The sequence below is a fragment of the Suricata suricatta genome, chromosome 9 (assembly GCF_006229205.1).
Source record: "Suricata suricatta isolate VVHF042 chromosome 9, meerkat_22Aug2017_6uvM2_HiC, whole genome shotgun sequence".
Taxonomy (NCBI): domain Eukaryota; kingdom Metazoa; phylum Chordata; class Mammalia; order Carnivora; family Herpestidae; genus Suricata; species Suricata suricatta.
Window position 1 is genome coordinate 82684331 of NC_043708.1, and position 17036 is coordinate 82701366.

The 17036-nt window shown below is 42.7% G+C and overlaps 2 protein-coding genes across 3 annotated transcripts in view; both read left to right on the plus strand.

The window, feature by feature from the left end:
• Positions 1 to 556, plus strand: part of HAUS2 (HAUS augmin like complex subunit 2) — a 27547-nt gene extending 26991 nt beyond the window's left edge. Inside the window, exon 7 of the mRNA XM_029952046.1 lies at positions 380 to 556. Within this exon, the coding sequence (XP_029807906.1) occupies positions 380 to 407 (28 nt within the window). The 3' untranslated portion in view covers positions 408 to 556. The remainder of the gene's footprint in view (positions 1 to 379) is intronic.
• A 3994-nt stretch (positions 557 to 4550) lies between these two features.
• The window catches only part of STARD9 (StAR related lipid transfer domain containing 9), a 130666-nt gene continuing 118180 nt past the window's right edge, over positions 4551 to 17036 (plus strand). For both annotated transcript variants that reach the window (XM_029952477.1, XM_029952478.1), the window contains exons 1-3: positions 4551 to 4630; positions 11027 to 11096; positions 13146 to 13262. In XM_029952477.1, the coding sequence (XP_029808337.1) occupies positions 4584 to 4630; positions 11027 to 11096; positions 13146 to 13262 (234 nt within the window). In that variant the 5' untranslated portion in view covers positions 4551 to 4583. The remainder of the gene's footprint in view (positions 4631 to 11026; positions 11097 to 13145; positions 13263 to 17036) is intronic.

Below are 17036 nucleotides of genomic sequence, written 5' to 3' on the forward strand. Positions count from 1 at the left end.
TTATAATGTTTAGGTAAGTTCCTTCTATTCCGACTTTCTCAGGGGTTTTTATTAAGAAAGGGTGCTGTATTTTGTCAAATGCTTTTTCTGCATCTATCGACAGGATCATATGGTTTTTATCCTTTCATTTGTTAATGTGATGGATCACATTGATGGATTTGCGGATATTGAACCATCCCTGTAACCTGAGGTGACTTTTTGGTCCAATTTAGGGATGAGGGCTGTTTGCCAGGAGAGCAAACCATGTGAATAGAGGGTTAGGAATTTCTTACCCCCTGAACTCTAGGGTGGAAGGAGGGCTGGAACTGAATCAATTGCCAATAGTCAATTATTTAATCCATCATGCCCTTGTAATGAAGCTTTCATAAAACCCCAAAAGGATGGTTTTCCAAGACCTCCCAGATTGAGGAATCAGAACACTTCCACATGCCACCATGCTGATCGTGAACTCCATGAAGACAGAAGCTCCTTTGTTTGGGACCTTACCCTATGTATCTCTTCATCTGGCTGTTGACTTTATTCTTTAATATTATTTTTAATAAATTGATAACCTAGTGAGTAAATGGGTTTCCTGAGTTTTAGCTGCTCTTGCAGATTCGTTGACCCTAAGGAGGGGTTCATGTGAACTTCTGATTTATGCCCAGTATGTCAAAGTATAGGTAACACTTTGGACTTTTGACTGACATCTGGAGGCCACTATAGAAATTAGTTGAATACAGAACATTGTGGGAACCTCCATTTTGTAGCCAGAAGCACAGATAGGTTTTTGATTGGCATTGGAAGTGGAGGGCAGTCTTATGAGACTGAGCCCCTAACCCTTGAAATCTGATGCTGTCTCTGGGGAGATAGTATCAGAATTTATTTGAAATGTAGGACACCCAGCTGGTGTTGGAGAATTGCTTGGGGGGTCGGGAGGGAGACACCAGCACTCCACCACACACACTGGAAATTAGTTCTGGAGCATATAAACCCCTAGTGAATTGATGACCTGATGAGCTCAAAGGATGATCATTAGTGGTTACAAACAGCACAAAAAGAAAGACAGGTGATGATTGATTTGATTAAGGTCTGGATTGAACTACCAATTACAGAAATATAGAGAATAAAGACATTTGAATACCATCATAGGGATCAATTTGCAAAATCTAGTCTGCAGGAAATCTACAGGAAAATGGCTTGTTATTTATTTTAAACAAATTAATGCCAGGGGAGAAAGAGAACAACAAGGAAGCTACTGAATAAAAGATTTAAAGACCTATCAACCCAGGGGTGCTTGGGGTGCCTCAGCTGATTTTGGCTCAGATCATAATCCCAGGGTCGTGGGATTGAGCTCTGCATCAGGCTCTGCGCTGTGCATGAGCCTGCTTAGGATCCTGTCTCTCCCTCTCTCTCTCTGGCCCCACCCTCAACAAACAAACAAATACCTATCAAATAACCTATCAATCCAATTTCTTTGGATCCGGACTCAAAGGTTTTTTGTTTTGTTTTAATTTTTTTAATATTTATTTATTTTTGAGAAAGAGAGAGAGAGAGAGAGAGAGAGAGAATGAACATGAGAGTGGGAAGGCCAGAAAGAGAGGAGGACAGAAGATCTGAAGTGGGCTCCATGCTGACAGCAGAGAGCATGATGTGGGACTCAGACTCACAAACTGTGAGATCATGACCTGAGCAGAAGTCAGATGCTTAACTAACTGAGTCATCCAGGCACCCCCAAACAGAGATTGTTTTTAAAAAAATAACTCTATGAGACAATAAGGGAAGTTTAAATTCTGAGTATTTATGGTATTAAGGAACTAATGTCCTTGGTTGTGATAATGGTATTATGGTTATGTTAAAAAAGAGTTCTTGGGTGGCTGGGCAGCTCAAAAGGTTTGGTGTCTGACTCTTGATTTTGGCTCAGGTCATAATACCAGGATCGTGGGATCGCGAGCTCTACATCAGGCTCTGCGCTGGCCCCACCCTCAACAAACAAACAAACAAACAAATAACCTGTCAACCCAATTTATTTGGATCCTGAGTCAAAGATTTTTTGTTTTGTTTTATATATTAACAAAAGGATACATTTTCCCAGCTTTATTGAGATACAATGTGTATTTAACATTGTGTAAGTTTAAGGTGCACAACATGTTTACATTATGGAATGATTACTACAATAAGATTGGTTAATATATCCATCTATATTATCATATAATTACCTTTTTGTTGTTATTATTCTCAGGGTGCCTGGATGGTTCAGTCAGTTAAGCCTCTGACTCTTGGTTTTGGCTCAGGTCATGATTTCACATTTGTGCGATGGAGCCTCATGTGGAGCCTGCTTAAGATTGTCTCTCTCTCTCCCTAGTTCTCTCTTTCACTCACTCTCAATCCCAATGCTCTAGGGAATAATACTTTCAAACAGATGAGAAAGAGGAGACTGGAAAGGTAAACTGCTATTGGAACATACCTGACACACAGTAAAGGCATCATCAAGACTCTATTACTACCCCTAGAGTACTAAAATAGCCTCCTGATTGGTCTCTCTTGGGCTTTCATCATTCCCTGGTCCTCAACCTAGTTTCAAAACAGCAGCCGAGCAATCCTTAAATATATAAATCACATAATTTTGCTTTCTCCTTAAAACTTTCCAATTGTTTCCAATTTGCCAAAATAAAATCCAAAGACTTTATGATGGTTTCATGTTACCCCTATGACTCTCCCTCTCTGTCACTTCATTCTATCCCCACTGAATTTGTCATTCTTTTATTTTTTTTTTAATTTTTAAAAACATACAGATTTTATTTTATTTTTGTTTAAATTTTTAACATTTATTCATTTTTTTGAGCAACAGAGAGAGACAGAGTATGAATGGGGGAGGGACAGAGAGAGAGGGAGACACAGAATCTGAAGCAGGCTCCAGGTTCTGAGCTGTCAGCACAGAGCCCGACTCAGGGCTCAAACCTATGGACCATGAGATCATGACCTGAGCCAAAGTCAGACGCTAAACTGACTGAGCCACCGAGGCGCCCCATCTTGTCATTCTTTTAATGTTCCAGGCTACGTCCAAGTACCAAGCCCTTACACTGGTGTCTGGAATTGTCCTAAGATAACAGCAAGATTCTTTCACATCTTTCAGCTATTTCTCATGTCACTTTCTCAGCAAATACTTCCCTGGCCATATCTAAAATTTCAACACTTTTTCTATTCATTTTCTTTTATCTCTTGCTTTATATTTTGTCTTTATACACATTGTACATATGTCTGATATACCTATTGGGGCGCCTGGGTGGCTCAGTCGGTTAAGCCTCCGACTTCGGCTCAGGTCAGATCTCACGTTCGTGGATTCGAGCCCCGCGTCAGGCTCTGTGCTGACAGCTAGCTCAGAGCCTGGAGCCTGCTTCCGGTTCTGTGTCTCCTTCTCTCTCTGCCCCTCCCCCTCTATGCTTTGTCTCTCTCTGTATCGAAAATAAATAAAACATTAAAAAAAAAAGCTTTGATATACCTATTAAATTGTTTTGCTTATTGTGAATTTCTCTCACCAAGCTCCTTTAGGTCAGAGGTTTGCCTATATTCTTCACTGCTTATGTTCTTCCTTAGAACAAAGCCTGTTATAATAGGTGCTTACTTAGAAAATATTTATGAAGCTAATGAATACTTGCATGGACTCCTTTCTTCCTTCAAATCTAGTTAAATGTCACCTTATCAGTGAAGTCTTTCCTGAAGATCCTATATAAAGTACCTTTCCCTCTACATACCCCAAAACCATTTTCTTGCTTAAAAAAAAAATTGCAGTCAGCATCATTTGACAAATTATATCATTTTTACCTTTTCCCTTCCCTGTCGATTCTAAGTTCCATGAGGGCTGGGACTGTATTCTCAAGAATCTGAGCACTTGACTTTTGGTAGGTACTCAAGTTATTTCTTGAATAATGAACTATGAACTAATGAACCATTTCTGACTGACAGCATTATTTCCGCGATCACAAACACTGACAGAGTGGCCATGAAGTTCCATCACAATCGAAAGAAGCTTGCCAAATAGCCCATACTCCAAGTGCTTCTTCAAAGAGCAGTGTTCTTCGCTAGAACTGCAAAAACAAGTGTTCACTATTTCACTTCTGCCCCTAAAATTTAAGCACAGAATTGACAGCTCAAGGCAACGCAGCAATTACAAGTATTTAGCAAATTTCGTTGTAAACTGTCGTGTTAACCAAACTTAATGTATTTACTTGACTTTCTACATCACCGTCCGAGAACAAAAGCTAATTCCTGGTAGGTGGGGCCTGGCCCTACCCTCCTGCAAGGCTGAGACGCGACAGGCCCCGCCCCCGTCGAACAGTCGCGCTCTTGGGCGGGGCCATGACGGGAACTGCGTGGGCGAGGGGCAGGGCGGAGCCAGGCGGGCTGGGCAGGCCGGTCAGGGAGAACTCCGCCTACCAGACTCAGGATTGGCTGAGACAAGGCAGGCTCCACCCATGCCGGCCCAAGGCGCGCGCATGGGCGGGGCCGTCCCGTGAGGCGCGTGGGGCGGGCGGGGCTGGGCTTGGGGTTGGTTCTGGGGATGCTGGGGCTGGGCGGACCTGCTAGGCTTGGGCTGTGGCCGAGGGATGGCGAACGTGCGGGTGGCCGTGAGGGTCCGGCCCCTCAGCCAGAGGTGAGTCTGGAAGGGAGGGGGTTCCTGAGGCGTCATGTGAGCTGAGAGGAGGGGGAGGTCCCCGCTTCTCGCTCAAGTGATTCAGGCGCGGAGAAGTCCGACACAAAGTGGCCCAAAGGGCAAGGGTCCGGAAACCCTAAAAGCCTGGCGGGACAAAGCCGCGGTTAAAGCTTTCGGGTCTCGTCCTGGGGTATAGCGCTTACTGGATTGAGTCAGCGGTGGGCTGCGCTGTGTCCGTGTCCCTGGAGTCCTGTGAGCAGGAGTTTTGGGTGGCCCACGGCTCAAGTCTTAATGCATGGGTTGGGGTTTGCTCACTGAGTTCGCAGAGAAGGGCCGGGAAAGTACCCGGGGAGAGGAATTGGCAGTGTCCTTTCTTCTTGGTGGCTCTGGAGTACCTGTGCGGACTGAGGCAGAATTGTGTGTACCCCTGAGCGCACTTTGGTTTCTTTGCACAGATGTGAAGAAGAGCCAGATTGTAAGGCGTGAGAGAGAAATTGAGGCCCAGGGAGATCGTGGTTTCATCCCATGCCCGATAGCAGAACTGTGAAGTAGAAGGAAGTTACTCTAACCCCTTTCCTCAGTGTCGTCATTGCTTATTTTCTCATGGGTTAAACGGATCCAGCACCTTTCAGCTCTTGAGGCATCCAATGTCAGGCGACATAATTTCTATCCCTTTTCATAGATTTTACACTCCCTACGTTTGGAAAGCCAGGGACGGGGTGGTATTTGAACTGGTTTCGTTTGTTTTTGTTGTTTTTTAATGTGGGGCTTGAGCTCACCACTCCGATATCTGGAGAGAGGAGTCTCATGCTTTACTGACTGAGCCAGCCAGGAGCCCCCTAACTGTTTTGTTTTTTAATGTTTTATGTTTTAGCGAGAGAGCAAGAGAGAGCAAACAGGTGAGGGGCAGACGGAGAGGGAGACACAGAATCCGAAGCAGGCTCCATGCTCTGGGCTGTCAGCAGAGAGCCCGGCGCGGGTCGCGCTTGAACTTAAAAACTGTGAGATCATGACCTGGGCTGAAGTAGAACACTTAACTGACTGAGCCACCCAGGAGCCCCACCCCAGAACTGTTTTTAAAGAGCTATTAGAGTTTGCTGATAGGTAGAGAAGATGTAGAAAGAACAGTGAGTGCAAAAGACTTCATTAGAAAACCCCTTTTTGGGGAAACGATGTGTAGGGGGAGGTGAGTGAGAGGGGACAAAGCTGGCAGAATGTAGTTTGGGACCTGAAGACATATACTGGAATTATTTAGGAGGTTTAAAATTTTTCCAGGACATAAGGTGGCTTGCAAATTGGGCAGAAGATTAAAAAAAATGCATTGCCTCCCATAACAAAATTTAGTACTAGCACGGATTCTTTTTGTCCCTGATATGGTGGTGATTGCTTTTGAAAAGTCTTGTAACTGAAAAAATAATGAGGAGAGCAACGAGTTGAGGGAAAGAAACAAGAACAGAAAAGAAAGTAGGAAAGAGGCAAAAGAGATACAATGGAGACAGAAGGAGAGCAGGACAGGCCTGAACTACTGTGTTTAGATTGGTAAGTGGTTTATAAAAATGTCTGGCTTCTACATGATTGGATGTGGTGACTTATGGTTGAGGAGTTTTCATAGGTGCAGCTGCCACATTGCGGGAAGCCTCCAGTAGATCTTTTTGCAAAACTGTTCTTTTGGGGTTCTCAGGATAATTACCTTGACCACTCCTAACAGTAGCCTCTCAATTCCTTAGGAGCTAGGAATTTATAATAGTGTGGATTAGATTAAGAAAATGCTGTTGTGGGGCGCCTGGGTGGCTTATTTGGTTAAGTGTTTGACTTCTCAGGTCATGATCTCACAGTTTGTGGGTTCAAGCCCCGTGTCGGGCTCTGTGCTGACAGCTCAGAGCTTGGAGCCTGCTTCGGATTCTGTGTCTGTCTCTCTCTCTGCTCCTTCCCTGCTCCTGCTCTGTCTCTTGCTCTCTCAAAAAATAAACATTAAAAAAATTTAAGAAAGAGCTTTTGAAATTGAGTTACTTGCAGCCACGGTAGAGAGTAATTTATCTCATCAAACAAAACTGAGGGTGAAAGAAGGGCACCGAAGCTCATTTACTTCTAGTTTAGGTTATGAGGCTTGAACATCAAGAGGTAGAATGCCAATACTCTAGATATCCAGGTGTGAATAAATTATTCGAGGCTGAAGATTCAGGAGCAAATATGGATAAACCCACTGTGACTCCCCAGCTATGAAGTTGAGACCACTCCCGACTTCACGGAGAATCCTGCGGAGATGTAGCTCTACTCCAGGGTTTAACTTCCACCATCTTTGCTGATGTTCATCCAAATGTAGGGAATCTGCTATGTGGTTTGTTCATCCTTCAAATAAGTCATTGGCACAGATTCAGCTAATAGTCATTGGATCTGATGTTGTACTTGGAGAGAAATCTTAGAGATCATCTGGTCTAAGCTTCCATTTTTTTTTTGTTTTTGTTTTTCTACATAAGAAAATGGTCTTGTTTAAAGTCTAAAAGTAGGTAGAGCCAAGAGTCCAGTCAATAGACCAAGCTGTTCCTTCCTGAGATTACAGAAAAGTTGCGCTTCTTGATCAAATGCCTGTTTACTTAATAGGACTAGAACTGACCATCAGTGGGAATAATGTGGGAAATGGTTTTGGTTCTCTCCCAACCCTCACAATTTCCCATAGTTAGAAAGTCTGTAGCTCATTATGTGATGCTCTCCCTTGTGTATCCAAAATCATTCATCATTGAAAGAACATGTTCCTTCTGTTAATATTGTAGGTTCTGGAACACTCCTCACTGCCCTTTCAAAAGTTAACTGTTCATAGACTATATTCTCTTTCTGTGAGACGTAGGTTGTTTTTTTTTAATCTATAAAATAGGATAACTACTTCAGTGTTTTTTTATGAAGATTAAATGAAAGAATACATTAAAAATACTTAGGGCTTGGCTCATTTTAAGTGTCAAAAAGTGTTAGCTATATATTTTTTAACTATTTTTTATTACTCCTTATACTTAGCTGTATGGTTTTTTGTTTTTAAGTTTTACAAATGATTCAATAATAAGTGGTCATATTCTCAAATTATCTTATGCATACAATCCACCTGGGGAGCTTGTTATAATGCAACTTTTTTTTTTTTTTTTTTACTCCACCCTCACCCCCATAGTGCAACTTGTTAACAGAAATTCAAATTAAAAAGCCCACCATCTCACATAATTCTGATGAAGATAGCTTGTGGACCACACTCTGAGAAACATGGCTCTAGGAGTAAGTGTGTAACTGAGGATTTATCCCTGTGCAAAGGGAAATTCATCCTAAGAAATGAATGTGTCTTGGTAGAATTCAGGACCCAGAGGCAAGTGGTAGTAGCACCACTCCGCCATGCAAGGCTCCATCTCTGCAGACTTCCATTGGGCTCTGTGTGGCCAGCTCCCCAGTTGAGGTTGGTACCCTTTTGTTCTGTTCAAAATGTTTTTAAGTTTATTTATTTATTTATTTATTTTGAGAGAGAGAAAAAAGCATGAATTGGGGAGGGGCAGAGAGAGAATCCCAAGCAGGTTCCACACTGTCAGCGTGGAGTCCAACACAGGGCTTGAATACTTAGCAGTGAGATCATGACCTGAGGTGAAGTTGGGCGCATAATCATTGAGCCACCCAGGTGTCCCTGTTTTTGCTCAATTTTAATTTTCCCTCATTTTGTTTTAGAACAGCTTGGAATCATTAGGTTAACAATTGCAGTGGCCCAGGCCTGGAAGGATCAGCATCTTACTTTTATGATTTGTATCTTTCTTATTTTTTTTTAAATTTTTTAATGTTTTATTTATTTTTGATACAGAGAGAGACAGAGCATGAGAGGGGGAGGTGCAGAGAGAGAAGGAGACACAGAACTGGAAGCAGGCTCCAGGCTCTGAGCTAGCTGTCAGCACAGAGCCCGATGCAGGGCTCGAACCCACGCACATGAGATCTGACCTGAGCTGAAGTCGGAGGCTTAACCGATTGAGCCATCCAGGCACCCCTGTATCTTTCTTTAAAGAAGTCAAATTCATGATACTTCTTTTCAGGCTACTTTATATGAAAGAGTCATAGATGAATTTTCAGTAAAGGGCATACTTAAAAAAATTAGATAATAGATTTGGAAAACTTATTGCATGATTTTTTCATATTATCTTAATTTTCTAAATTTACTATAATCTGTGAATTACTTTTATAGTGGGAGGAGAGATCATAAAACCTACCTTAGAATGAAGAAAGGAAAAAAAAAGTTACCTTGTAAAATGTTAACAGCATTTTTTTTAGAATCATTGAGGGCAGGTGAGCAGGGTATGATTTATGATCCTGGGGGACTAAGAGTGTTAGAGTCACCTTCAGGTGGCGACCGAGCGGCCATTTCTCTGGGGGCTGGAGGAGAACATGTGCAAGACAACCTCCCCGTCCTTCACCTGCAGACCTGGGATGTCCTGCCCCATTTGGAAACAGCCAATCATGAAGCTCCAGTTTTCCCCCACCCCGACGAGACAGGACACCTATCCTGTACTGCCGTGACCCTAAAATGCCCTTACTTGCTAATCTGCCCTCCCAAGGTCAAACCCAGAACCCCTCACCCATAACCCCCCCCCCCCATCGCCTATCAGGCGCGATATGCCCGACTCTCCACTCCCCGGTCCATGGGACCTCACCCAGGAATCGCAGATCCCAATAAAGGCTTTCTTGGCTCCATAACATAGTCTCTTTCCTCCCATCTCTGCCTCCATCTATTAAATCTTACAAAGAGTATCTTTGGTGCCTCGAATACTATCTAATATAAAGTGTGAAAGAAAGAGCATTAAGGTCTCGAGGAAATTTAAGTAACAGAAATGCTAGTACACAGGAGAGGGAAATTTCCTACCCAGGGATTTATCCCAGACTTATTCATTGGTTTAAAAAAATAATCTGGGGAGCCTGGGTGGCTCAGTTGGTTAAGAGGCCGGCTTCGGCTCAGGTCATGATCTCGCAGTTCGTGGGTTCAAGCCCCGCATTAGGCTCTGTGCTGACAGCTAGCTCAGAGCCTGGAGCCTGCTTCAGATTCTGTGTCTCCCTCTCTCTCTGACCCTCCCCTGCTCACACTGTCTCTGTCTCTCAAAAATAAATAAAAAAAATTTTTTTTAAATAATTTTAGAGACACCTGGATGGCTCAGTCGGTTAAGAGTCCGACTTCAGCTCAGGTCATGATCTCACAGTTTGTGAGTTCAAGCCGCTTGTTGGGCTCTGTGCTGACAGCTGAGAGCCTGGAACTTGCTTCAGATTCTGTTTCTCCCTTTCTCTCTGCCCCTCCCTGACTCACAGGCATGCATATTCTCTCTCTCTCTCGAAACATGAATAAACATTAAAAAATGAAATCTTAAATGTAAAGACCCTTCTCTCACTATGCCTCTCCTCCCCTCCCCAAATTCTCAAGGTTACATCCTGGGAACCAAGAGGAAGGATAAAAATGGGACAATATATTTTCTTAACTTTCAGGTCCTAGGCTAGGAGTAATTTAGTTGATTACTTTTGTTGTAGCGGAGGAAATGCTAATGAAGTTAATTCTCATCTGTTAACATTCTGGCTTTCAACACTTTAAAAGGTCTTTATGTTATGAAAAAGAATTTCATATCTAGAATGGAATATATCCTGTTCATTTTAGGCTTCAGGTATATGGATCACTTGAATTAAGCCCCTTAAAGTAAATTTAGGGGTTGGTTAGCTGTTAGCAGTGTTACTATATAACTGCAGCATAGGAAAATTCTTAAGTATCTTGGTTCTCATTCTGATTTAGGAAGACTAACGGAAAGGATTTGGGAAATATGGTCTCAGCATCTCAACAGAGAGAACTCCAAAACCCTTTTCTTTATTATCTGTGTTCAAAATCCAAGAGAAAATGAGAAGGGGATGCTTTGTTGTGCTCTGAGCAAAGGATATGTTCCAGAGTTTGAAGCCTGATTTCTAAGGCATGGTTAAGAGCCCAGGCGTTATGGTCAGATAAATCTAGGTTTAAATCCCAGCTCTGCCACTGCTTGATGTGTGAGCTTGGACAAGTTACATAATTTCTCTCAGCTTCAGTCTTCCATCTGGAAAAATGAAGATATGGTAGGAAGCCACGTCAGGAGGTTTTGTTAGTGGGAAGATTGCATACGATGAAGTATAATATGTACTGTACCTAATAACAGTGCCTATCACATGGAGGGTGCTCAATAGTGGTAGTTGTTAGCTGTTCTAGAGCCAAATTCTAATGATCCAGAGAAGCATGCCCTCCAGGGGACAGCTACTTTGGAGACATCAGTAGGGAAACATTTTGTCCCGAGAGCGTGCTGATCTCAGCTTCCCTTTTCTTGATTTTTTTTTTTAAAGCAATGTTTCTTCTCATATGAATTTGGGTCTTTTTTCTAGGGAGATTAAAGAAGGGGGAAGAATTATCATGGAAGTTGATGGCAAAGTGGCAAAAATCAGGAATTTAAAGGTAAGCCTGAAATTGTTTTCCTTTCTCTTTCCACTGAGATGCTTGTATGATTACAGGGGCTTCTGGGATGAAGATCTGTTGAGATTGGAGGATTGGGAGAGGGAAGATTTTTGACCTATGTATAAAGCAAGTATGAAAATAAGGCAGGAAAGAAATACAGGGATTGTGGCCCTGCAGCCCAAGTTCTCTCACATAGGGTACAGATGGTTAGAAACTGGTTAGTAACTGCTTATGGGCACCATGGACAGTTTAAGTCATGCTGGATACATCTGTGGATATATTTAACTCACCTGACCACCAGTTAGACTTTGTCCCAGCCTCTCATTTGATATCACTTAATCTAGAGGCATTACCACAGGTTTTAGTATGCATCAGATCCCAGAATGGAGTCGGTCACTGTCCTGAGTCTTGTTATAGATTTTCTTTTGCAAATCTAACTGACCTTTGAGTCACAATTGGACAAACACTGGGAACTTCCTTCCCTACCTCAGACTCCCTGCTAGGGCTAATTTCCTCATCCCATTCCTTCCTTTACCAGAACAGTGGAAGTGGAAGAGATTCGTTCTTTCTGGGCCTTGGGGTGTGAGAGAGGGAAGCTGGCCACGTGACTGGGGGCTGAGGAAGCTGCCTTGCAGGAGTGAGGGTTATCCAGACCCCAGGTGTTCCAGCCACGTCCCATTCCTGTGATGTGATCAGTTTCCTTTTGACAGCAGCCCTGTGCTGAAAGAGAATACAAGCTGCCAAACTTTCAACAGGCACTCCCCGGGGACAAAGGACCTTCTGTTCTCTGCTGTCTCTTATTTATATCTCTGTTGCTTAAACACTTCAGGGGCTTTGTTCTGAAAGCTGAGAGTTTTGGTTTTTAAGAATAAATCCTGACCAAGATCAAACTCTAATCTGCCCTCTGCACACCTCCTTAGTTGTATACTTACTTGAAGTCAGTTATCCACTAAAAATTTCTTAGTCATTCTGACAGCTTCTTTCTACTGTAGTTTATGGTGGCTAGTGCTAGGAGTTCTCTATCTCTGTTCAGAGTCTAAGTAGTAAATAGTAAAACAAGACATTTCTGGGAATAATAACATTCTCTCCAGTACCTGGAGGTCAGTGTGGTTCCAGGCTCTGGCTCCATCTACCTTGGGCAGTTGAGTTGGTACTCGCTCTTCTGTCCAGCATGCTTTTTTTTTTTTTTTTTAATTTTTTTAAAAAATTTTTTTAATGTTTTATTTATTTTTGATATGGAGAGAGACAGAGCAGGAGAGGGGAAGGGGCAGAGAGAGAAGGACACAGAACCGGAAGCAGGCTCCAGGCTCTGAGCTAGCTGTCAGCACAGAGCCTGACGCGGGGCTCGAACCCACGAACGTGAGATCTGACCTGAGCCGAAGTCGGAGGCTTAACCGACTGAGCCACCCAGGCGCCCCTTTTAATTTTTTTTAATGTTTTTTAAAATTTATTTTTGAGACAGAGAGAGACAGAACATGAGCGGGGAGGGTCAGAGAGAGAGGGAGACACAGAATCAGAAGCAGGCTCCAAGCTCTGAGCTGTCAGCACAGAGCCCGACGCGGGGCTCGAACCCACGAATGTGAGATCATGACCTGAGCCAAAGTCGGAGACTTAACCGACTGAGCCATCCAGGTGCCCCTGTCCAGCATGCTTCCTAATTGACTGGGGGTGGATACTCAGGGACCTCTGTGAAAGCTCTAGGTTGGTAGACTCTGTCAGACCCAGGCACCAAACTATACATGCATTCCTGGTATCCTTTATAGAAATATTTGGATAGTGGTAAGAAGATGCTCAGAGAGGGAAGACCTTTTTCTCCTAAGCTATTTATATGTAGGCAAACAGGTGATAGTCTGATAGGCACATTTAATTCTTTGGGGGTTTTATTTGAGGAAATGACAAAGGTTACTTTTTTTTTTTCTTTTTCAGGTAGATGAGATAAAGATTTTCATGATCAGTTCAGGTCTCTCTAGCTATAGCAGGGAGGAATCAGGTGGCACTGGTTGGATTTTGATATTGTGATAGAGAAGACTATCCTGTGTTTGATTTTAGGTGGACAATCGACCAGATGGCTTTGGCGACTCCCGGGAGAAGGTGGTGGCATTTGGCTTTGATTATTGCTACTGGTCAGTCAACCCAGAGGACCCCCAGTATGCATCTCAGGATGTGGTAATGCCATTTTTCCTTCATTCTCTTCAGTTCTAACTGGATAATTATTGGGAACTTAACATGAAATTGGGGCCTGGCTATTTCTTACTTTAATATTTTGGTCAGAAACTAATGATGTTCTGATCTGAGAAATAGTAGTGAGAGGCGTTGGTTGCAGAAAGGACAAAGGAGATGGTTAGTGTCTATTTAAGCTTGGACCACAGCATGATTCAGGTGGGTAGAAATTAGTTCAGGTAGTGTTCTACTCCTACAGCAGATAAATGGGCTCACCTAAAAATTGGCCTTTGTTTTTTATAGCAAAAGAGCCCAGGAATCCTAGAGGCTAGGATCTTTGAGACTCAGGCTTGTGCTTATGGTCCTAGGCTGAGTGTAAAAAGGCTAGACAGCTAGTCTGGTGGCCTGCAAGGTATGTGAGAAGTGAATTCTATTGATATGCTTAGGATTAAGAGGACTAGCCAAGGCCTTGCCAGCAAGACTGTCAGTCACCCATTCTGCATCTGGTAGCTCTACTTAGCTCTCTCACAAGTTTCTGAGGCAGCAGGTCTGGACTGCTGGGTCTACAGGGCTTTTCTCTCTGTGAAGCAGCAGCATTGTCCTGGATTGAGCACCATTGAAGGTCATGCATTCAGTCCCAGTGATGCCCAGCAAACCTTGCCTTATTCCGTTCTATGACCACAGACAATAGCCCTCACCTTAGCAGCTACCAGGATACTTTGTATGAGAGTCCATCCCTAAAATTAGAAAAGTTATTTATTTGGCCTTCTCTGGGTCAATATCATCATACTTACATATGAAAAAACCACTATAGGAATAAGTCTTTAAGAAATATGGAAATATTTTGGGGGGAACCCTGGATAACCATTGCCTATCAGTCTATATACTTTTTCTTTATTAAAAAAATTTTTTTTCCTTAATGTTTGTTTATTTTTTGAGAGGGAGAGAGACACAGAGTGTGAATGGGAGAGAGACAGAGAGAGAAAGAGACACAGAATCTGAAGCAGGTTCTAGGCTCCAAGCTATCAGCACAGAGCCTGACACGGGGCTCGAACCCATGAACTGTGAGATCATGACCTGAGCCAAAGTTGGACGCTTAATCTACTGAGCCACCCAGGTGCCCCTATATACTTTTTCTTTAATGTTTATTTTTGAGAAAGCAAGTGCGTGTATGAGTGGGGCAGGGGCGGGGGTTGGGGGTAGGATAGAGGATCCAAAGTGGGCTCTGTGCTGACAGCAGGGAGCCTGAGGCAGGGCTCAGACTCACGGAACCATGATATCATGACGTGAGCCAAAGTCGGACGCTTAACCAAATTAGCCACCCAGGCACCCCATCAGTCTATATACTTTTGAATAAAAAGCTAAAGTATGTTTTCTGCTAAGTTTTTTAGGTTTTTTGTGAAGCTTTTTCTGATTATGCTGAAGAAGCAATGTTATCAAGTTTCAGTGACTTAAAATGTTAAAAAAAAAAAAAAAAAAGTGGAGGGTGCCTGAGTGGCACAGGCAGTTAAGCGTCTAACTTCAGCTCAGGTCATGATTTTCACGGTTTGTGAGTTCAGGCCCTGCATTGTGCTCTGTTGCCAGTGCAGAGCTGGCTACAGCTCCTCTCTCTCAAAAATAAACAAACATTAAAAAAAATTTTTTTTTGAGTGATTTAGGGGACAGTACTGATTTTTTTTTTTTTTTTGCCTCTGTAGAGTTCTGAAGATGATTAATTTTAAACCAGGGGAGTATAATTCCCCTATATTCCTTTTCTGAAGGGAACATGTGGAAATAAGATCTTAGACCACTGTGGGATTTGTTTTCTCTGTAGGCCCCTTCTGTTGTAATATGAGCACCCTATATTTCTAGTCACAATGCATTTGCTGTAAATGCTCAGCCGAAAAGGGCAGTGTGGATAGTACCTGGTCCCTACCATATTGTCTGTCCTTTGGAATATAAAGGCACTGGCAGGTCCAGGCTTGTCTTTTGGACCTTGATTTTTATCCTAGCACTCAGCATGTATGAGGTCTCTGGTTCCTGGTGTTTATAACTGTTCCACTGAGATCCTCCATGCAGAGCAAGAAAGGAGCTGACTCAAATAAGAGGATGGGACTCCTCAGAATTTCACAGTTGTGACTGCATATGTGTCATAGAAGACAGTGGATTTTATTAACAGAAAGTATGAGCATACTGATGGCTATTTCAGTCCTGCCTGGCCATAGCATACCTAGATATGGATATAAGAAAAGTTAACCGTTTTGTGTAACATTTGATAGAGCCATAATCTGGTCAATGATGTATGTAAACAAAACAAAACTACGTACGGTATCTATATATGTCTCAACAAACTTGGTTATAATTTAGGTGTGAGGCTCACATTGTACATTTATATATCATAAGTGTATAGAAATAATCTGGTGGGTAGACCATAAGTCCATAGTAGAGGGGGGTTCACAAATATGATTCTTCCCTTGTGTGGTTTGAAGTTCAGTGGAAAAGATCAAATGGAATTTGGACAGGAAGCCTGTGCAGAGAGATAAAACCAGTGTCCTCTGAGGTTTATTCTGACTTGTTTATTAATTGTCTAAGGCCCTCATCGGTCCCAAGGGGGAGTTAAGATAGGAGACAGCAGGGAAGGAGCCTCTGTCAAAAGCTGAATATGGCCAGATATCCCTGAATGACAGCAGAGCTCATGCATATAAGTTGGTCAGAAATACTCATTGCTTTAACACAGAAATTGGAGCCCAGACTTAACCCTGAGGTCATCAGGATAGGAGAGGCAGACTGTCATAAAATCATAGGACATGGGGTGGAAAGAATTTTGATGTCATCCAGTGTATCCTCTCCCAAAATACAACAATCTTCTCTATAGCATTTGTGATCATATTTGGGGGGTTGAGATGAGAGGGGGCAGTTTTATTTTTATTAAAATTTTTTAAAAATGTTTATTTTTGAGAGAGACAGTGCAAGTGGAGGGGGGGCAGAAAGCGAGGGAGACACAGTCTGAAACAGGCTTCAGGCTCCAAGCTGTCAGCACAGAGCCCAACAAGGGGCTTGGACTCACAAACTGTGAGATCACTACCTGAGCCAAGTTGGACACTTAACCGACTGAGCCACCCAGGCACCCAGGCAGTTTTATTGAAGTATAATTCAGATACAGTAAAATTCACCTTTTTAGTATACAGTGTGCAGTTCTATGAATTTTGACAAACATGGTTATGTAGCTTATACTATAATCAGTATATAAAAAGTACATCATTCCCCAAATTCCTTTATGTACCTTTGCAGTCAGATTTTTCTCCTTACACCTAGTCCTGGCATCTGCTAATCTGCTTACTGTCCCTACAGTTTGTCTGGTCCCAAATATCATGTAAATGTAATAAAATAGTCTGGCTTCTTTCAGGTAGCATGATGTATTTGAGATTCACCTCTGCTGTTATACGTATTATCTTATTCTGACCTTGAATCAGAGTTACCTAAATCATCTTGCCCAGAAGGAATCTCATGGCTTTGGAAACACTGATTCTAACTGCAAAGAGCAAGGGACCAAGTCCCTGGAGGACTGAGCCCTCTTCGTCCCTGGGTCTTCTGCCTGTTGTGGAGAAGGACTATCTTTACCCAGAAAAATATAGTACTGATTTCAGAATATTCAAATATTTCAGGGAAGAAGTTTCCCCACTGGCTGTAGGGCGATTTTGAGCAATATCGTCAGCCATTGCATGATAGATGTTGGCAAGAATATCATCTATTTATTAGGTGTTGGTGCTGCCTCATCATAGTCTGTTAGAATGTTAGAGT